The sequence below is a fragment of the Branchiostoma lanceolatum genome, chromosome 13 (assembly GCF_035083965.1).
Source record: "Branchiostoma lanceolatum isolate klBraLanc5 chromosome 13, klBraLanc5.hap2, whole genome shotgun sequence".
Taxonomy (NCBI): domain Eukaryota; kingdom Metazoa; phylum Chordata; class Leptocardii; order Amphioxiformes; family Branchiostomatidae; genus Branchiostoma; species Branchiostoma lanceolatum.
The window spans coordinates 5243685-5265648 of NC_089734.1; the positions used below are offsets into that span (position 1 = coordinate 5243685).

General features: G+C 44.2%; 1 protein-coding gene across 1 annotated transcript in view; it reads right to left on the reverse strand.

The window, feature by feature from the left end:
* Positions 1–21964, reverse strand: part of LOC136447161 (uncharacterized) — a 36035-nt gene that overhangs the window by 3567 nt on the left and 10504 nt on the right. Inside the window, exons 6-32 of the mRNA XM_066445858.1 lie at positions 21319–21573; positions 20670–20754; positions 19959–20083; positions 19143–19274; positions 18561–18657; positions 18017–18188; positions 17373–17540; positions 16897–16992; positions 16313–16408; positions 15791–15922; positions 15249–15404; positions 14747–14817; positions 13856–14067; positions 13110–13231; positions 12569–12673; positions 12036–12165; positions 11540–11665; positions 10997–11166; positions 9005–9083; positions 7869–7946; positions 7090–7225; positions 6545–6690; positions 6248–6418; positions 5596–5721; positions 5198–5298; positions 4562–4766; positions 3777–3989 (exon numbers count right to left, since the gene is read on the reverse strand). Coding sequence (XP_066301955.1) covers positions 3777–3989; positions 4562–4766; positions 5198–5298; positions 5596–5721; positions 6248–6418; positions 6545–6690; positions 7090–7225; positions 7869–7946; positions 9005–9083; positions 10997–11166; positions 11540–11665; positions 12036–12165; positions 12569–12673; positions 13110–13231; positions 13856–14067; positions 14747–14817; positions 15249–15404; positions 15791–15922; positions 16313–16408; positions 16897–16992; positions 17373–17540; positions 18017–18188; positions 18561–18657; positions 19143–19274; positions 19959–20083; positions 20670–20754; positions 21319–21573 — 3705 coding nt within the window. The remainder of the gene's footprint in view (positions 1–3776; positions 3990–4561; positions 4767–5197; positions 5299–5595; positions 5722–6247; positions 6419–6544; positions 6691–7089; positions 7226–7868; positions 7947–9004; positions 9084–10996; positions 11167–11539; positions 11666–12035; positions 12166–12568; positions 12674–13109; positions 13232–13855; positions 14068–14746; positions 14818–15248; positions 15405–15790; positions 15923–16312; positions 16409–16896; positions 16993–17372; positions 17541–18016; positions 18189–18560; positions 18658–19142; positions 19275–19958; positions 20084–20669; positions 20755–21318; positions 21574–21964) is intronic.

A 21964-nucleotide genomic window follows, 5' to 3' on the forward strand; every position in this document is an offset into this window, starting at 1 on the left:
GCAGATTTTAGAAATTCAGTTACGTTTTCAAAGTTATTGTAGCATTAGATTGATAAGAACTGGTCAATGAACAAACACTAGTCATGGAAAGACAATGGAAATCTGGATAATCTATTACACTGTAAGATTTAGATCTTGGGCCTTTTTTAACATCTGGCCCAACAAATTCGTATCACCCGCCCTAAAGGAGGAAAACAGAGATTAGGTGATGCAGGATTCCACTGAGTCCATTCCCACCAAGAGAGAAGGAAGTGAAGAAAGAACGCGGATGCTCTGCTCGGCGGAAGGAAAAGGGAAGGGACGCCGCATTCTTGCATATATACAACATTTGCCAGCCAGCGCGGATCTATTATAAACTTTACAAAGGAGACACAAATGGAAGCCAACATTGCTGCAGCGCCGTCGAAACGATGGTGGGTTGGTTGGTTGGTTGGATGAATCCAAGATGGCGACCAATCATTCGTAACGTACACATTGCCTGAAGCTCTACGAATGAGTATGCATGGGCAACAAGCAGGCATGTATGTTGAACCAGAGGAAAGCCAACTGTTCAGAACATTTACTATGACTCCACAGGTTCTTCAAATCATCTACATGGCGGACCCTTAACTATGTGAGTCAAACTAATGGTTAGTAATGTCACTCTAAACAGTAGGTTGTTAAGTAGAAAGTCGGAGGTACGCGCGTGCATTTGTAGACTTTGAGCCTGCCAGTAGCTGAGACGAATCTTATTAGCTTTCTCTCTACTCAAATGTAGCTCCTCTCAACGATGACGACAACGCTTTATGTATCCTGTACCTCTAGCTTTGCTGCATAGAGAATAGGGAAACGATGGTAGATCGTGGATGGAGAAATACAGTCGATGGTACAATAAGATAAATTTTTACCCTAGGCCAACGACTTAGACAGCTAGAACCTCTATCACGTGCCTACAGACTTCTACTACCTCTTATACTACCGATCATTTTGGCTACCAGCTATCCTAGCCCAACTCATAAGTCGAGAATGATAAAGAATAACGCTCGATTGTAGGTAGCCTTGTATTTTGCGACGGGTGCTTGATGAAATAGGGATGGATACCAGGCCTGATTGCGGGGGAGAGGGGTACTTAAAATAGCACTGAAGCAGTATTTTCGCGTTGCAAGCAGTGATTTGCACGTCTTTTGCTTCCAGCGTGTTGCAGCAGATGTGTGAAAACCGCGGTGTACCCAGGATGGTGAGGATGATTCGGCCCAGCTCCCTGTTGGTGACGTTGGTGCGAGCCTCGTGCAGGGCCTTCTCGAACTTCTGGAGGTCCTGATGTCGGTACTTCCGTCCCAGATCCACCAGCATGATCAGCGCGTTGATGAGGGAGATGGCGTCGTACGACAGGTCCTGCTTCTTACAGATCAGCTTCACCGTCCCCAGGACGTCATCTAGGCTCTGTGGAAAGAAGAAAAAAGACAGTTTATGTTTGTTCTATGAGCAAAGTATGGCGGAGTAAACATCGATATTGCATCTTTGCAACTTTGTTCAGTAAATGTTGCTCTTGGAATAAACACCTAGCATCGTCATGTATGGGTGTGCAAAGACAGAGCAGCTTATGTTTCTACACTCTTCCCTGATCTCTGGTCTGTTTTTACTTGACCTCTGATGTCTACGGGCTCTCGAAATTGTTGCGAGTAGTTGGTGACTAATATGCAAAATGTATCAAATGAAGAAAACTCACGTTAAAGCTTGGGTGGTGGCTCCGATCTTCGTTGGCAAGAATGATGAGGTAATGGCATAATTTAAGTGTGTTGGACCTGCGAAAAACAACAATTGAATTCTTAGTATGTATTTTCAAAAATGCCTTAAATCAAAATCAGCTTACAAACATTGAATTCCACGTTTATCTTATAAGACTCGATGTCAAATATCAAATCTGGTTTTAATGGTAAGGTTTGATTCGTTCATGACGAAATGACGTTTGTGACGTTCTTTTGCTGTTTTGATAACTACAAAATCAGGTTTTACGAATCTAACTTATACCTTATATCCCAAGTGCTGCTAGCCTCCATATATAGCAAGTAACATGTCAGTATACGGTACTAAATACAAAACAGTAGTATCATACGCTATCACCAATAAAACTGCAGTAACAAAGCAGCAGTCATGGTAGGGCGTCTTTAAATCTTTTCTAAAGTTGTTTACAAAGACGAGAAACGACACTGACCTGTTCGGCGTGAGTCCGCAGAGGATGAGCAGTTCCGCGGGTTTGAACCCGCACAGGCTTCCGGTGCAGTCGTTCAGCTGCTGCTCGCCCATCTGGTCCATGGGCTGGTAGGCGTAGAAGCGTGCCAGCGGGTCCGGCATGCCAGTGTTCCCCTGCATCAGCATCAGGAGCACCTCGGTGAAGTCCTTCCCCACGAGAGTCACTCCCTGCCGCAGGACAGGGCCAACTGAGGCGAGCAACACACGTCAGAATGGTGCGTCTATCTGGTGGCACGCACTGTGGGTTATCTCTCGCTGGTGTCTATGCAAGCGTCAACTGTTAGCTTCCTTTCAAGCATCTTTTCGGTCCCTTCAATTGTGAAATCTCACTAATATGGTGACGCTGTGGTTGATCATCTCTCTTTCGGTAGTGGCACTACGGATTACCTTTTGCGGATATCTGTGCAAGCGTTAATCGTCGCCTGTATTCTTGCTGAGCAAAGTTCACAGCCTCTCATGACCCAACGGATGGGCTACTGCTATTCGCTACACGACTTGAGCTCAAGGTTAATGCATATTAAGCACATACATTTATGCTACTCTAGGTAATCATTTGCTGTCAGCAAGGACGTTACAACTTGCATGTACAAGCTGTCTACCGGCATTGATCAGGATTTTTTCATCAGCATATTTGTAAGCACGATTATACATACGAGATGACCTTTTGACGGCAAGAAGAATATAACATGAATCTGAAGAAAACTACCATGGAATAAAGCCATTAAAGGCATGCTTTCCAAGTCAATCGCACATATACGTTGCCTCCATCAAGCTTTGATAGACACACTAACCACAAGGACATAGACTACAATAAGCACGATCAATACTACTTAAGCTAGAAGACTAGCAGCAGAGGATTGAATACAAGGTGCTAGTATATGCCAAGGGCTACTGCATGTCTGCACGGGTAAAGCAGCGGAACCAAAGTAAAGACAACATGAGATTTATTTGCGGAAAGACCAATGCGCAGCTGTTGCGTTGCAGGGTATTTAGTGTAGGAGGCAACTAGAGTCTACACAATAGTCCTTATACTATACACAACTGCAATATGGCAGAGCAGGTAAGCGCTACTACAGACCGGGTAAGTGCTGCTACAACAATGCGCGATATAGAGGAATCGCAGAATGTTATACAAGTCTGCGGCAGAGGATATAACAAAAGCACTACAGACGTTAAGGGGACTAGCCAAGGGAGGAATACAATCCATCTACAGCGAAAATGATGCTACAGCTCAGGGAGCAAGGGATTTCTACCTACGAATGCTAAGAAGAATAGGCAAGGCTGTTCTATGCCGGATCTACTCAACCGATTTATTAGCGCAAGGAAGAGGTTCTTGGGGGAGGGGGGCACATGTATATATAGCGCGACCAAGAGCGCGTTATCTAGAATGCAGAGCAAATGCGCCAAGGGATAACAATATGTATTGCGAAGGTGGGGAATTCAAGAGCGGTTGAAACGCGGCGAAGTAAGGGCAAGTCAAGTGAGGGAAGGAAAGGCAACAGAGGAGGGCGGCAGTCCCAATTGCAATCGGTAGGGGGCCTCACTTGGATCGGGTTTCGGCGCGACTGGCTGCGGAGCGGGCTCTTGCTGCATGGTCATGGATCCCCAGCCCGGCATGGCTCCGTAGGGAAGGGTGTTGCTCTGCATGGGCGCCTGGGCGATGATGTAGGCCGGCTGTTGGAAACTCATCCCGGCGGGCAGAGTGGCAAACTGCCCCGAACTAAACGACGACATGGACTGCTGAACCTGTCCCCTTCCTGAAAATGTGGAGGAGGTTACGGTACATTGTAAACAATACAGTTAAACCTGTACAAGTGACCACCTGTTCTGGGACTACCTGGCCAGCGTCATCATCAATTTTCGGTGTTCCTTCAGATACTTTTTTCCTTTGACACAAACATCAAGAATCCTGTCTATGGTAACTGCCTTACCACATTGAGCAGATTGTATCGGTCCCTGAGTGGTCTTGGATAATTTCGACTGTATGTGAACTGATTTCAATCATTTTTACATTCGCAGCGGCTTCCATATCAGGCTCTGTGGCCTACGTTTTCTTTGACTGCCCATTTTTGCTGATTTACATAGATACCATAGCCAATGATCTATGAAAAATAAAACTGTACGCTTTGCATTTTAGTAGTGAAGATCTGAAACGGTGAAACCACACATATATTGGATAGATTTTAATTAATCAAGCTACGATTATGCAATTGCGTTCTTAGATACTGTAGCATTAGATGTCAAATTAGTGCAGGAAATATACAAGTTTAGGGTATATCTGTTATGGCAGAAGCTAGACTTGAATTGATGGGAAAACTAAGACATTTACCGAGCGAACTTCCGCCTAGCATGACACTGCCGGATTCAGTCCAGGGTCCCGGGCCGTAGTAGTTCTCCGCCCGGACCCGGAAGCGATAGTGGCCGCCGGGGTTGAGGTTGCCGACCCGGTGAGAGGTGCGGGTAGCGGAGGACGTCACCGTGGACCAACCGTGGGGGTCGTTGGAGTCGCGCTTCTGGATCACGTAGTTGGTGACCTGGGGTGAAAGATTCAAAAGGAAATTTCAGGAATGTTTTGCATTGCAAAAGACATGAGTTCAACTGCTCAGTATAGATAGCCACTTCAAAACAAAGCACGATCAAGGACCATATAACCTTGGCACGATAAAGACTTATATAGGTCGTGTGTTGAAAGAATCGAGTATGCACACACACAGACACGCTCCTACGAATTGTATTCATCTTACTACGCATTGTATTCATCTTATGGTATCAATTGTGGGTTCACTTCTTTCCACAGCGCTTCTCAAGATAAATGCTAGTACTTTTAAGGTTTGTCAAGAGAAATTTCGTCAAGAACTTCTCTTTGGAATACATCTTTTCCCATATCAAAGTGTTGATCATCAATACATCTTTTCCCATAGTGTTGATCATCATTAAAAGGTGTACACGTATATGCCCTACTCACCTCGCTGCCTCCATCGTCCAATGGCGGGCTCCAGCGGAGGGTCACCCGGTCACCGGTCACTTCTTCATAGGTCAGGGTACCGGGAACGCCGGGAGGGCGGCCTGAATATAAAGGATAATCGATCACAATATAAGAACATTGACGAAAACTTCTTACGCTTGTGGATGTTGTAATAGGTTTTCCCCCTTTTTGGTAGTTTTCGAGGGTTTAGTTTCTGCCTATTCAATTCACTGCACGAAATCCAGTCTTTAAGCATGTCTTAAATAAAGATGTGTCTTTTTGGTGAACCTAATGTTTTACTCCCTCACCCATTCTTCGATGGTTTGATTTATTTGGTTCCTGTCTATTCTCAATACCACTGAGCCTCAGTGCACACCATTGAGAAGATCAGTCCCTACCATGCCGGTTCTGGACCACGATGCGCTCACTCTCGGTCGGCTCCCCGAGGCCACACTGGTTCTCAGCCGCCACACGGAAGATGTACTCCGCACCGGGCACCAGGTTAGGCACGGTGTAGTTGAAACCTGCAGATAAAACATTGCAATACAAGATTAACAACGTTATTTGTACGCAACGAATGTTTTCACCAGCCGATATAGCTGTTTCGGTGGACCATCTGCCACCTACCGTCAGGGCAATCATTGACTGGTTGTACTTCGCACTTCAGCTAGGTGTCGCTGCAGTGGGATTGATGCGGTCCCAAAGGTGACTGAGCTTCTATATCCCCTCATCACGATTTATGACTGGAGTGATCCGTACAGCCTTCTTACTCCAGAGAGTGCATCTGTTGCCGGTTGTGGTCTATCACCAAATGGCTTCCTCCCAATCTATTCACGAATTTCAGTGCACTTCTACCAATACAACATAATACCCCGTTCGAGGCAAAGTTACTGACTGTCAGGTCGAGCATTGGGCTATCCAAACTAAGATCTACACAAAACGTCAGTACGTTTAGGAAACGATGTGAAATCATATAGAGCTCCCGGATCCCAGTCTTAAAATTTATGCTTGCGACCATATTGAGAAAGTTTTGGAAAGTGACTGGAATACCTGGGACGTAAGGGTTGACCATGACCCAGTTGTTTCGTTCATAATCGAACTTCTCCACTGCGTAGTTAGTGATGTTGCTGCCGCCTTCGTCCATTGGCTGTCGCCATGACAACGCCGCGGAATCCTGCATGATGTCATCGACACGTACTTCTTTTGGAGGTCCCGGTTTGTCTGGGATGGAAAAATCATGACATGTAATTATAGTGTGTGCACACAGACACACACAGACAGACAGACAGACACACACGTACAAACACAGTAGACACACACACACGTCTCCTTGCGAGAGATATTTACCGATGACGACGACGTCCACGTCAGCCTTGGCGCGGCCGGCGGTGTTGGCCAGCGCGAGCCGGTAGTTCCCGGCGTCCGACCGCTGGCAGTTCTTGATGGACAGGGTGGTGGAGGTGGCCGCGTTCTCGATTGTCACCCTATCACCACTGAAAAAACAAAACAAGGAACCTTTCAGAAAAGCTAACGACAGTGACTAAGACAGCAATAGTACGTGAGGGGTAATGAGAAAATGGTTACATGTACATTTTTACTGCACTGTGAGAAATGTGAAAGGGTCAATGGGATTTTTGATTAACTCTTGGTGTATCAAGGCAACTGTTTTGAATCAGAATTATTTATGCATTTTACAAATTCGTCATTGGATTAGACCAAAACACAGAGGTAAGGATAAATATATTTATGTCTATGTAATAGATTTTTTGTGTGGCTGTTCTGATTGTTTGTATAAATCTGATTCTGTTTTAGTCTTTTGCATTCAACTGCCTATTGCTTGATTAAGATCGATCGATAGGTTGATTGATTGAATGATTGGTTGATGTTCTCACCTGTAGATCTCCACGTCGTCCTTGGTCCAGACGATGTCCGGGGTGGGGCGGCCGCTGAACGGGATGTCCAGGATGATGACCGACCCGGTCTTCACGATCAGCTTGTCCTTCAGGTCAAGGTTAATCATCGGGGCAGCTGCACGGTAAAAAATACAAAGTAAATCACGTGACTATGACATCATCAACCAATCAATATGGCCAACTGAGCCGGTATTTACGATGAACTAGTCCTTCAGGTCATGGTTAATCATCGGGGCAGCTGCACGGCAAAAGAAACAACAATGTAACGGTGGTGTTTGTAATCACGTGACTATGATTTCATTAACCATCCAATATGCCCGAAGCACGTCTGCAGAACGTTATGAGTATACGGTAATTAGCATTGAAACCTAATATAGCTGCCGAATCTCTTTCGTTCTCTTTGGTCAACGTTGCATCGGAGTAACAGGTGTTGCATGAGATATGTCTTTGAACACAACTAAATGAAGAATCTATAAACGAGATTCTAACCTTAAATTTGAGAACACGACCTCAAACGCGTATGTTCTGCAAACGTGATAGGTAATAAGGGTGGTTTTTGCAATCACGTGACTATGACGTCATTAACCGACCAATATGGCCGCCATTAATAGAAGCTTCCGACTATTTGTTAGACTAGTTGATGCTCACTTCTAGGTATGCATGTCTATCATCTGACTCTTTTTCATTTGGTACATTTAGTTGTAGAGATGTCTACTGTCAATATTTGATTTGAGGAAGCAGTCTAAAAGGGAACTTACCGGCTGCAACTGGGGCGGTTGCGTTTACAAGGCCACCGTCAACAACAGTCGTCGCCGTCGCCATCCCTCCTGCTGCTCCTGGTGAAAAAAATCATACATTAGGAGCAATTTTGTGAGGTGTAATTAGCAAATGGTTACATGTACATTTAATGCACTTGAAAGTTCATCTGTGTTGGTAGAAGACATTCTGCATGGAGTTTAAACTGTAAACAGCAGTGGATTGCTCACTCCTTGACAAAGACTGGAGCTGATCAGTCGAAAATTTGAGTAAGTCCAATTTATTGTGTTGGCGTTTACAGTTTAAACTCCATGCAGAATACATTTAATGCACTGTGAGTAATGTAAAAGGGTCGATAGGATTAACCCTTGGTGTGCCAAGAAAAACTGTTTTAGATTAGAACTATCTTTACATTTTACAAATTCGTCATTGGATTAGACCAAAACCTAAAAGGAAACAATAGATATATAACAGATTCTTGTGTGGCTGTTCCAAATGTTTGTATAAACGTGATTCAGTTTCATTCTTTTGCATTCAACTGCCTATAGCTTGATTAAGATCGATTGATCGATCGATCGATAGGTTGATTGATTGATTGAATGATTGGTTGACATTCTCACCTGTAGATCTTCACTTAATTTGAAAAATAAGTTTTCTATTGGGCTCTTTTAAGTCTTAAGATTTCCGTTTCAGAACTTTTATTCAGCTTGTTAAGAAAAGCAATTGTATCAAGTAATCTGTATCTGTACCTTTATAGCTGGTATAACCGCCCTTCGGCGTAAAACACCAGCTTTGCTAGGTTTGGTCTTACTAGTGACGCAAGTGATTTTACCTTTGATGGGCATGCAATTACGTTCGATCACCCCCAATGTCTGTTTAGCCTTGGTTGTTATTTTGTTAATATGGGTACTCCAGAATCAAGCACCACAAGGGAGGCCTTCACGTGGAACCCCCAAGGGAAGCGGAAGAGGGGGGGAGTCTGAGGAACACATGGAGGAGGGACCTAGTGGCTGATGTGAAGGGCCCAGGACCGCACCGGATGGAAGGAACTAGTCCATGGCCTATGCCCAAGGATGGGCGGTAGGCCAAAGTAAGTAAGGGTATCCCACTTTAGATCAGTTGTTAATGTTGACCTTACCACCTACACCTGCACCTGCACCGATAAATTCAGGATTCTGATGTGTCGTGACCGCACCAGTGTAGATCGGGCTCTCTCCCTGAAAAATAATCAGATAGCGTGTTAAGTTGATGCAAGCTCTTCTTTCAATGACACTCACATACTAAAAGTATACAAAACATTCAGCATTCAGAACATAAATGCATATTCCATCGGAAACGTGTCTGACAATGAAGTCCGATCGACACAATTAACGTTTCCAACCTTGAATTGAACTCTTGTCAAGTTTTTCTCTGACAAGTAACCATCAGCGAGAAGGTTTCAATTCACTCATTAACATTTAATTACTACCCCATGTTTATAGCTTACTAACAGTTAGAAGGACTTCGGCCATCGCCTTTGTCTTTTTTTTCTTTCACAGTTTGTCTTGTGCTTTGTTCCAGAGAAAGTTATATTCCATGCATACATAGGTCTCTTTCAATAATCACCAAGGTCTTCTAATGATCTTTCAATGACCTCCAGTGTTATCCAGTGATCTCTTCGTGATCTAATTTTGGAATGATCTAAATGAACAATGATTGTCGGTCGTTCATCGGTTGCCAAACGGTCTTCGTCCTGACTATCATCACTTAAGCCCCCCTCTCACTGCTACTGGACCCGCGGCACGATGGCGGCGTCGACGTCGCTGCGTCCGAAACTGGCTTTGTGTTACCATTGACTTTATAATGGGAATATCATTCATAACGTAGAAGTATGAACAAAAAGACAACAAGAGTCCGTAGGACACAATTCTCCGTGAAGTATTTATAGTATGTACAAGTATTGACCCACACAAATTGCATCTCTGCTCAGTCCAAGTAGTGTTTTAGAGCAAGTAAAGAAAAAGTGTTTGTTTATCTTTTTCTTTCAATACAGGAGTGGTCAACCTGCTGAAAAGTATGTTTTTACAGCATGGCACAGATGGGATCTAGAAATTCCGGGAAAAGTCACAAAGTTAGATCTAGATGGCCCCTTTTCAATTATCAACGAACCATTCAGCCTTACAAGTTACAACTAAGATGCATCAGAAATCACAAATATGCAGTAAATCCTCTTTCCACAATTTATTGCAGGCCAGCCTGATCTATAGCTATCAAGCTATTTGCAATAAAAAAGGCAAATCTATATTATCGTAACATTTCACGAAGGTCAAAGGTCACCGGATCTAACCACCCGGAAGTGACACTGGCGCGCGCACTTTTCTGAGAGATATTTCTCAACAATCTTTCATCCCCTGTGTAAACTTTTTACATTGTCACAGCCTCCGTATTATAAACTACAAGTGTGGTAAGTTTGAAGGTCCAGAGATTTGCCATTTTCACACTGTGCGTAAAAATACATCGTCCGCACATACTGTATGCGAGTTGCGAGGGACACGGCATACTTAATACACAGACTGGAGCTCACTCGGCACATGTTCGCAGGCAAAACTCACAATTCCCGTTGCCGCATTGGTATGTAACTTGGTATATCGTTTCCTAGGTTGCGTGTGGTGATGCACGTTGTCTATTTTTCAATGTTACAGTGACTATACGATCACAGCAGGTTGGAAAGAATTATACCCCGTATCTGCCTGAAGTATTCTACTCAAGCGGAACGGATTATAGCACGGTGTCTACGGCAGGGCAGTGGGACATAGCATTAATTATAGGGGTGCAATTACAGTATTGCATTTACGATAAAAGTAGTTACGGTGTAACTAAGACATCGTGCATCACCACACCCAACCAGGCACACTATATGCCAAGTTACACACCGATACGACGACGGGATCGTGAGTTATAGCTGCGAACGCGCAAGCAAAAGCAATCCCAATACCCCAGAAGGAGGTCACACCTCCTTCCCGGAGTAATAAAACACACAAAGCTTAAAAGATTCGTTTTGTCGATCGATCGGCCGCAGCGACGCCGCCAGCGTGTCGCGAGTCCAGTGAGAGGGGGGCTTAATAGCTTGCTACGTATCCACTCTACTCACCGTGTCCCACGCGGCTTGTGCCTTCATCTCGTCCTGCCAGAGCAGAAACTCCTGCTTGTCCTTGTAGTACGCCCAGCATCTCCAGCAGCACAGGCAGCACAGACCCAGCAGCAGGATGGCCAGGATGATGCCCAGCACCAGCCACCACCACGGGAACGGCGTCACACAGTCTGGAATAAAACAAGACCATGTTAGAAGGAGCGAGGGAATGAATGAATGACATTCATAACAACAGGATGGCGAGGTGGTTGCCCAGAACAAGCCACCACCACGGGAACGGCGTCACACAGTCTGGAGTAAAAACAGGTAACTGTTACGTGATTTTATCTAGCTTTAATTTTTTAAGTTTATACTCTTTTAAGTTTGCCATGAGACGCAAAATATAGATATAACTACACATGAATAGATTATATAAATATTAAAAAAAACGTAATATTAGAAAGTGTCCTTAATGTGGGTTCCCTTTAATCAAGCAAGTGAGAGATGAAAAGGACCCCTCTCATTCTTCTGGACCAGATTTGTGAAGAAGAGAGTGACGTTTACCTTTGTTCTTGCGGACCTCCACGACGAAATCGTCTGACGTTTGTCCCTTGTATGAGTCGGTGCCGTAGGTGTAGTGAACCGTACAGCCGTCGTCATCGGTGTACGAACAACGTGTCACTCCGAAATCTGTAGTAAGATAAGGTCGTTATCTCACGGCACAAAGTAAAGCAGTTCCTTTACTCGAGTGAAAAAATGAAACCTTTACACGGTACGCTTAAAGAAAGGATTTTGTGCAGTGTTTATCTTTTTTGATGAATATGTGTTCATTCATTTCATTGAATCTAACGGTTAGGCTATGAGGGGCAGCCATGTCTGACCAACTACCATGGTAAGAAAAATCAAAGTTAAGTTAAAGTATCCCAGACGTCTTGATAAGACGCATAGTGGTGGCGCCTATCTCCATTTCTGTAGCCCTTGGGCCACACATTTGTACAAGTCACTACAGCAGGGGGCTGGTCCGCTGGTAGTGAGGTGTGTGAACATGAATTGTACGAACCGTCTCGTAGCCGGTCGCTCATGTAGACTTTGTCCACGCATCTGTTCACACATATCTCCTCGGTCCAGTTCTTCCCCCAGGCGTGGCACTGGACACACGGCTTCAGGACGTCGCATTTCCCAGGACATGCCTGAAAACGGACGAAAAGCGGCGCAAACTCAATAATGGGTTTGTCATTGTTTTTTTTGTAAAGCAAACAAACTCACCGTGATCCAAGAGGGTGAAAATATGAATGAAAATGATATAGCAAGCGTTTTCGTAGACGCGGCTCCTTAGACACAGCTAAAACATGAAAGGAAACACCAAGTATAGTATCTCTTTGACAGAACCCGAATCATGTTCGATCTTGAGCAATTCGAACCGAACGTGTGTTCCATCTGAGTTTACTTACGGTGATTTGCAGATTTCCACTGTAACTGCTACATTTTGCCATACTGTGTAATGATAAAAGGCTTACGAATGATGCGAGTAATGAAATACTTTATGATACCAAGGCCAGAGAAACGTATGATTTGCTTGCCGGAGGGCAGTACCTGACATTCCTGGCAGTACTTTCCGCTGTACCCCTCCTCACATACGCACGACCGCTCTTCCTCTCCCTCGTTACAGGCGCACTCGCCATGGCCGTTACAGAGGTCCTAAACACACGAGCAGCAAGGAAAACATCAGCGAAAACAGTAATAACAGGCTGAATAAAAGACCGAAACAAGAACGATGCGACTCCAGATGTCTTACTGAGGGACGACTGTGGTGTAAAATATGTCCGTTAGCTTTAGGAATGAATCCACTCTACTTTACACTAAAATATCAGCGAAAAGTTACATCATGTTTGGTCAACACAACCAGGATTTATTCTTAGACACCAACTAGTGGTTTAATTAAGCGCCGATACAAGATGAGTCAGGTTTGGGACCGCATTCTTTTCATAGCAGCGACATCTAGCTGCAGTACAAACATTCATAATGTCCTTGTTTATATATTATGAAAAAAAAGGCTACTGAATACATCTTTGTTTTGTTAGAGGAGAATGTGACTATTTCTACTTCATAGGTGTGAAAAAAAGATTTGACTCACGGCATCGTCCGGTGCGTTGCTTGGTTTGCAGACGGACCTGTCACTCGGGCACTGGCAGGCGGTTCCCTCCCGGCCCTCTTTGCATTTACAGGTGCCACAGTCACATGTTCCATACGTTGAGCCTAGGCAGACGTGAAACGGTTCAAATCATTATTAACGTGATATGTTTAACACAGTTGTGAAAAAGGTCAAGAACCAACCACATACTAAAATTCATAATAACCCACTCATAGCTTCTTTACTTATGCTGCTAAATCATGTGTCACACTCACATCGTTAAGCACATGTCAAACAGTCGTCGAACTTTGTCCGTATTTGTTGAGCGGCCTTCTTTGTGTTTACAAGTGCCACAGTCACAAACAATGAACCTAGGCAGACTTGCAACAAAACTTTCTATATTCGTTCTTACCTCCGCAGATTGCTCCGTTAAAGCGCTTGCAGGCCTGGTTGTCACGTGTTCGCTTCACTCACTCGGTAGTTTATTCGGTGGTTATAGGAACCAACCGTGCCTTACGACACCGTATACACATTAAGGAGCGTCATTAATCCTATGATATATATTCATTAGCCTCCACCAGGCCTTCCTATGGGGGTATGGATCGCAGAATCGTAAACAGGAATAATTGGCCAGTAGAGTCAGTCCACGGTAAGGTTTGCAAATAAAACCCCATGGTGGCCAAACTTTCCTGACAAATATTCTCCCTATCGCTGGCGTAGTTTGGTAAAAACTATATATTCGTGTTTACCTCCGCAGATTTGTCCGTTGAAGCGCTCGCAGGCCTGGTTGTCACACTCGCAGTACTTGCCGGAGAAGCGATCGGGCCTGTCGCAGATGCACTCCCCGCACAGACACGTGCCCCTCCGCTGGCACACGTCAATGCTCCCCTGCTGGATGCACGCCTCGTTGTTGGCGGCAACGGTGTTATTGGAGGCGTCGCAGGTACACGTCTTCCCTAGCCTGTAACAATTTCAATGTCTTTATCTAAATACCAACCACTGACATACACACGTTAGTCTGGATGACGCTGATATTTACAATGAAAGATAGACTTAATACATACACTCATACATGGCCTGTTTGTTTCTAAGTGAACTTCCAGTAGCTGTGGATCTGGAGGGGGCGAGGTCATGTACTGGGTGGTCATGTTGAAGCATTTGTCTGAAGAGCATGACAGCGGCATCCACACATGTGATTAAATTATATTTTACGTATATGTTTACTGCTAGACAGCTTCCAGGGGGTATGATATACGAGTTGTATGACGTTTACGGATCCAGTTACAGTTACAATGACCTGAAAGTTCATAGACTAGAAAACTTTGCTCATCTCATAGTTTCTTATCTTAAATCTTCATATCTCACATTTGTACTTTTGCTATGCTTGCTTCACATTCTACGAGACCTTTGATAAGACACAGACACTTGTGCATAAGGAATGATAGCTATCTGCCACCCACAAATTGTCACCGTAGTAAGGCCAGGTCATGAGATACAATCGAAAATGGAAGTTCCGCTACAGGAAGTTGCCGGGGGAACCAAAATCAAACCCCCAAATATCAAACATTATGAATCCGTCCGCAACTTCTCAAGTCATTCACAAACACACATGCTAAGATAAAAAGTAAACAAATTGTTACCATCCAGAGTAGCAGACACACTCCCCACACTCAAACGTTCCTTGGGTGTTACATTTGGCACTTGTTGGAACCTGAAAAAAATTGAAATTTCGCCATGATGAAACTCTTCCTTTTCACAATGACAATGATGATTATTCTTGTTTATCAATATATTGTTTTTCATTAAGTGCATCTACATCTCTCTGGTTATTTTGATCATTAGCCCTCAGGCAAGATTTGCAGTTAACCTAATTACAATTGATAAGCAATATTTTCTGCTTTATGTTTATTATCAGTTGCTCTATTGTCATCGCATTTCTTCTCTGGAATCCAACACCTGTCGTGTCCTTTTGCGAAGATGCACTGTCTAAACTACGATCTTTAAGCATACATTAAAGCATGCGTAAAGTTCCACTCAATGTTGTTTCCAAAACAGAACCTTCACGAAGGCTTTAAGATGTGCGTATATATCGAATGCCATTCAGTGATGCGTTTTCTAAAAGTTTCTTTGTATGATGCTCACCGCTTGGTTCTCGCAGTCACAAGACCCGAGGTACCGCAGCTTGGCCTTCACTTCCTCATGGAAACCGACCGGTTTGATCTTGAACTCGTGTTCCGCGTTAAGCTTGGCGGAGTCTTGTGGGATGTCGTTCATCGTCAACTCAATGTCAAAGGTCACCTGGAGACAACAGAGGATTGGCAGGTCTCATGAATTGCTTGTTACCTCCTTGAAAATGGAGGTATTGTGCCTAGTGCCACATAGGCAAGCAAGTTTCATTACTGTTTCAGTAGCAGGGAATATTTTTTGACAGGGAGGGGTTGCTATCTCTTCCCCTTTGACTTGCTCGAGATACCTTCTCGAACACGGAACCCCAGACGGGTTCAGCCCCTTACCGAATGTCCTGACCCAGGATTGAACCAATGTTTCCCAATTAGCAGCCAATTGGAACCAGGAGCTGAACTGGTAGTAGCCTCACAGTTGAGCTCCTGGTTCCAATTACATCCCTAGATACACAAATAACATTTGATGTTTCTTTACGATCAGAAGATATACCATTCCCTTACCTCATCTCCTACATTCACGTTGGTACATTTAGTCCCCTCCCTTTGTCCGTTGCCACAGTTCGGAGTGACCGTGTAGGACATGTACTCGCTGGGGAAGTCCACGAAACTCAGCTCGATCTGAGACAGCAGTTGCTATAGAAGATACAGGAAGGCAGCCACAAATGAATTTAAACCCTATGGTTTTTGATGATATTGTGTGATTGAATCTATCAGTGCTTTAGTCTAGCAATACTATAGTTCTACCGGACAAAGTGGAGAGAGTTGAAGAAGGGCTGATTGCAGCTGCAGGGTGTCCAGACTACTGCAGCAGCAGAACACAGTGGACTACTACTACTATATTAGTTCTAGGGTCTACTTGTGATCTTCTTTTATATTTGCAATACGATCCAATATCGGTGATAACTTCCAAACGTTCACATAAAAGTATGCGAACTTTTCTCCTGGATTTCCGTACGTCTTGGACGGTTGCAACACTAACGAAATAGATAAAGATAAAATAGGGAAACAGCTTAATTGTCTCACGTTGTAGGAGCGCTCTATAAGTGCGATGATGTTACTGGAATCCGCCTCCAGGACACCAGCAGTGGCCAGACCTGCGAACTGGTTGTTTGCCAAGCTCTGGAAGAAAAAGGTAAAAAAAAAGGTACAATCAACATCCTTTTTCGCATTAGCTCATGTTTCCTTTTTGATAAACCTGGCTGACTTTTGTGGACGCGGCCTCTAACTAGCAATCAGCCAATCAGAGAATAGGATTTACCTTAATAAAACATTTAGGTGATCACCTGGTTGGCTGACAGATAGTTAGCGGCCGCGCCCACAAAAGTGGAAACCTCAGCGCGGTTTATAGTTAGACATACCGGGTTCTATGGCTATACATTTCTCATGGATACAAGCAAAATTCCTGAGAATTCACAACAAGCCAAAGTTATGGTTTTTAAAGTATGACTCATCTGCTACTTTTACGCAAAGAAACAGTTACTCAGGCAACTGGTCAAAATTCTATCCAGTTTCTTGAGTAACAGTTTTTTGGCGTATCTTATTACCTGGATGTCTAACCTTGATCAACGTATCTGCTACTTTTGTTTATACAGTGAAGTTTGTTTTACCTGATAGACACTCTGGTACTTTTTGTCCACGGCAAAGATGAGGAGAGTGTTGGTGGCCTGCAAGAGCGATCTGATCTGACTGATCGACGGGTAATCCTGAAAAAAAAAAAAAGAATTAAGGGAAGATGATGTGTGGGTAAAAGACTGTGCATGAAAATATGTAGATTTTTGTGTCTCTCACTTGTACTTAGTTCTCCGACTTATTCAAACATCTTAACGTCACGCAGTGTCTTTCACCTACAGTACGTATGTTGTAACGATTATCACATCTCGGTTCAAATATATATAGTTGAACAGCATACGAACTTGGAAATTATGCTGCAGTACCAAATAAAATTCCCAGGGGGAGGGGCAAAATCTGGTAATTTGTTTGGTAGGTCAAGCACTAACGACAGGGTGTGACGTTGGGTGGGGATGGTGGAGGTGGTTTATACGGAAAAATATAACTTTCTGCAAACTAGCTGTGATGGACAGACCTGCGTGTTTGCAAACTCCTCCATGTAGGTTCCCTTGGGGTCCAGGTGGCACTTCTCGTCGTTTTTCTTGACGATGCCGCCAAGCTTGCCGTCCCCAGCGGAGTGAAACTGCGCGTCGCTGGCGTACAGGATGATGTGGGTCGAGGCTTCCCGCCAACCGATCTTATCCTGATAAGAAAAAAAATCAACAAGGTGTTGTTAGAAATCAATTCCTTTGAAAATGCGTGCGTGGAATTTTTAGAATATTTGGCAACTCAATCGCAGTACTATACTAACGGCTCTGTCACTGAGGCGTCGCCCAAAAGACCCGTCATCATCAGTAGCTCATATTCTCAAAGCGAGGGTTCGAAACCCCTCGATGAAAACCTCTGCTAGGAGAATTGTAGCCCATTCTCTTACGCAGAGCCTCTGCTAAACAGGGCTGTGGTTTCCACTTTTGTGAGAGTGGCCTCGAACTCGCTGTCAGCCAATCAGAGAATCGGCTTTACTTTAAAAAATTCAGGCGATTTCCTAAATTAACTAGTTAGTTTCGAGACCGCGCCAACAAAAGAGGAAACCTCAGCCCAGTTTAGCACAGCTTCTCCACTGTATGTTACATAGACCTCTGTCACTGTTTGAGATAATGCATCAATTTTACAGCTCACCCTGCAAACCAGCGCCTGAAGCATGCCGTCGAACCCTCCCTCTGCAGCGTCCAGGTTCCCGGAGCTCCGGATTTTCCCGACCTCGTCATTAAACACGACCGCGTCGTCCGTGAGCGACAAGGCGTTGATGTAGCTGAACGGGGGAGCGGCGCCTGGACTCGGCTCCTTCAGCCTGGAACACAGGAGGGGAGGCAGGGTGAAGAGAAAAGCTTTATTTACGCAAAAAAAGTACAGCGACCTTCGTACGGTCAACTGCAAAACGGAAATACAAAATACATCTTGAAGTTCTACTTACTAAGCTGCATGTATAAAGGCTAAAATGAATAAATCTGTGGTATCTTCTTACAACCAGTGACAGGGTGTTTGGGCCAGAACCTAAAAGGGTTCAGGGTGAGAATCATGGGTCCCCTGACTCAGGTGAAAATGAGTACCTAGCTTCGGATAGGGACGACTCTCGGATAGGACGCTAAATGGAGGTCCCTTAGTTGAAGCACCGCGTGCTAGGGGAAAAGTGTCATAGGGGGTGAGTGTGATGCATACGTACTTTTCCGGTGACGTATCCACGTAGGGAGACACGGTCTTGTCCACAAATGCGCCGAAGCCCACGTTGAAGTTCCTGGTAAGTTTCCTCAATTCGGTGGCTGAAATTTGAAAACACGAATAAGTATACAAAATGAACATCAGACAAGTTCATACGGTACCTACTCACGGTGTAACATAAGTATACTTTGGCATATTTGAAAATAATGGGCTCACTCCCTGAGAACGTTGCCAAAAACGTTTTGGCAAAGAGTTTGGATATTGCACATACTTTGATGAATTTCGTTCGTTACTTTTTTTTGCCTTCCTACGACCAAGAAGAAAATGTGCTGCCACCCTAGTTACCTAGGCGGGTATCTGACTAGACTGAGCTTGAAAACTATGCCACGTTTGCGAATTTTTGATTAGTCAATTTTCCATTGCTGTCACACAGACGTGCGACGCGCCCGGAATGTCACCAATGTTCTCAGTTTTGGTTCCAAATCAGATGGGTAGTAAATTTTGAAATCGTAATCCATGAAATAAGGTCAGTGTGCCCTATATATATATATAGTGTTAACTTGTTAGAATGCTTGTGAGAACTCACTCAGCGTGCCGGCAAGCGTCTTCAGGTTTTCCAAATCGTCCTTCATAGAATCGGACAGGTCCATAAGGTAGTACAGGTCAGCAGGGTAGTCCTTCGGGCGGTACACGTTCATGGTGAAGCTGTAGGTAGATCCTGGAGGAGTGGAAGGTGTTATTATATTTACAGTAACGCTAGGGAAACGTAGCCTCCATAGCAGGCTCTGAACCGGCCTTTTTGGGGGCTAAATGATACACCTTTTGCAGCCAGCCCGTAACCATCAGCCACCCGGCAAAATGGTTACGGGGGTGGCTGATGGTTACGGGCTGCCTGCAAAAGGTGTATTATTTAGCCCCAGAAAAGGCCGGTTCAGAGCCTGCTATGGAGGCTAAGGGAAACGTATTGTTTCTGATCCGGGTTTTTCCCTCGTCTCCAAACAAATAAGGTCAACGACCTGGACCAAACGGCTGTCACCATGGTTACAGGAGGTGTAGCAGACACCCTGTTTAGTTCGATTGCATATTGTAGCAAGTGGCAGGACAGTGCTGAAGAGGCTGGTCACTATGCACTTGAATATGTTCGAATGGGAATAGATAGTGCAGTAGTTTGGTAGACCAAACCATGTGAAGTCTGATATTATTCCTTTTACAAAGATATCTCTTTGCGCGTAGTAAAGCGATACACATAACATGAATAGCGAATTGCCATCATAGTTTAATTTTCCTACCCTATTTGCACAGAACATTCATGCTTACATTGCTAAAGAAGTATGAAAAATGTAACGGTTACACGACATACACAACCACATGATTTCCAAACGATAAGGAGAAGAACTGGCACCTTTTCTCATATCCAGCTTGAGTTCCTTTGGAGAAATGCGGTTGATTCTACTTAAGGTATCGTCGTCGGATTGACGCTTCTTTCGCCCGGTTCCATCCCCGCCAGAATTCATAAAGTCGTCAAGACTGAAACACATGAATGAAATTTATTGCTCAACAATCGCACATGGTACAATGTATGGCTTTATACACGTATCAACAATGCTGCAAGGCCAATCTATCCTACAGATCTAACTACATGATATCATATAACGGTATATCGATTATAATATGATGTATGGGTAATTCACTCTCGCTTTAGGAATGATGTATAAATATACAAAAACCATGGGAAACGGTGTGCAAGAAAAGTGTCCTAACTGTCGATACTTCTGTGCACTTCCGAAGTCAAAGATGAAGTAAATTCCGACCACCGAATGAGGCTGAAATCCCGCAGACGAATTGATGATGATTTTATTCAGTAAGAAACTCGCGGGTTATGTTGCAACATGATCCGAATTCCGTTCTTAGTACAAATGTATTTCTAGATACAAACTTGTTGCAATTCCAATAATCACAATAGAATAATCACAATAGAACAATCACAATAGAATCACAATAGAATCCCTACGGTATATAGGAGGAGTTCATTCTGGGCACCTATCATCAGTACCTGTGGATCTAATTTTCAATACATTTTCTTTTCAAAGGCTAAAAAAAAGAAAGAACTGACCTGCTGAAGAAGTCGTCGCGGCCTAAGCCGCCTTCTCCCCCAATGGAGCCAGAGAACGAAGATGAGCTACTGCTGGACGAGGACCCTGTGTAGAGATTGACAGTGCAGTTAGCACTACGTCAAATGTGAACCTCCATTAACATTAATCCCACGGGTTACATAAATCCGCCACTTTGAAAAACAGTGGGTTTGGGAGGTCTCTAGATCTCGTACAGCACTCTACATGTGTTAGATATACAGGAGTGCATAATTATCATACTGGGGGACGTTGGGTTGGAGATCTTTTGGGCGTATCTTTTCAGGGTGGCGGAATTATGTTAGTAAATGTTGTTGCTGTTGTAAAACGTACTACGTAAAACATCGATGCCGCATTCAAGCGGTAGGCAATATATTTTTTTCTTTCTTTCTTTATTCTTTATTAAAAATTGCAACAAGACAATAGATAGTGGAGCGCCAGGCAGCCAATTTGATGTTGCGGACCACTTAACATTATAATTACATTGAAGTACAACAATAAAATACTAGAGACAATTCAGTATACAATTCAAAGTAATGCATTTAAGTGCACATTGGCAATATTTTCGCCTGAAGAAGGTAATATGAAGAAAGTTCGACATCTTTATGACAAAATGAATCATCAGTATAATACCTCCACCTCCTCCAAAACCCCCGGATGATCCTCCACTGTCTCCAGTCCCTCCTCCGAAGAAAAATCCTCCTCCGGAACTACTTCCCCCTCCTCCGGAGCTGCTACTTCCGCCGCCTCCTCCTCCTCCGCCTCCTCCTCCGCCTCCTCCACCACCGCCACCTCCTCCGAAGGAACTCCCTCCTCCCCCGAAAGAACCCGAGGAACCAGATATAGAGGTCGAGGACGATGAAGACGATGAAGAAGAAGATGACGATCCTACATTAGGAATAACGATGTAGTAGTCATTTTACTTTCGCGGAAAGCGAGGGAGTCGAAGAAGGACGAACGTCTTTGCTTCTTTAAAACCGGTTTAGAATCAGAACATCCGTGTTATCCACGCTTTATGCCAGGGTTACATTTTTGAACTCGGCAGGGCAGTTTTCGGGGTGTGACATGAAAGACAGCAAAACATACAAAACGTTAAATGGTCATAATCTATGCATATTTCTTGATATACTCTTTCGCTTTTTTTGTGTTTTTTGTGTTCCAGCAATCAGCCCGGCCGGGCCGGGCCACGGTTTGGAAATGTGACTTTGACATGAACCATCTAGTGGGACGCCGTAGAAACCATTTCACGTCCAACCTAATACCGCGAAGCTTCAAGTCA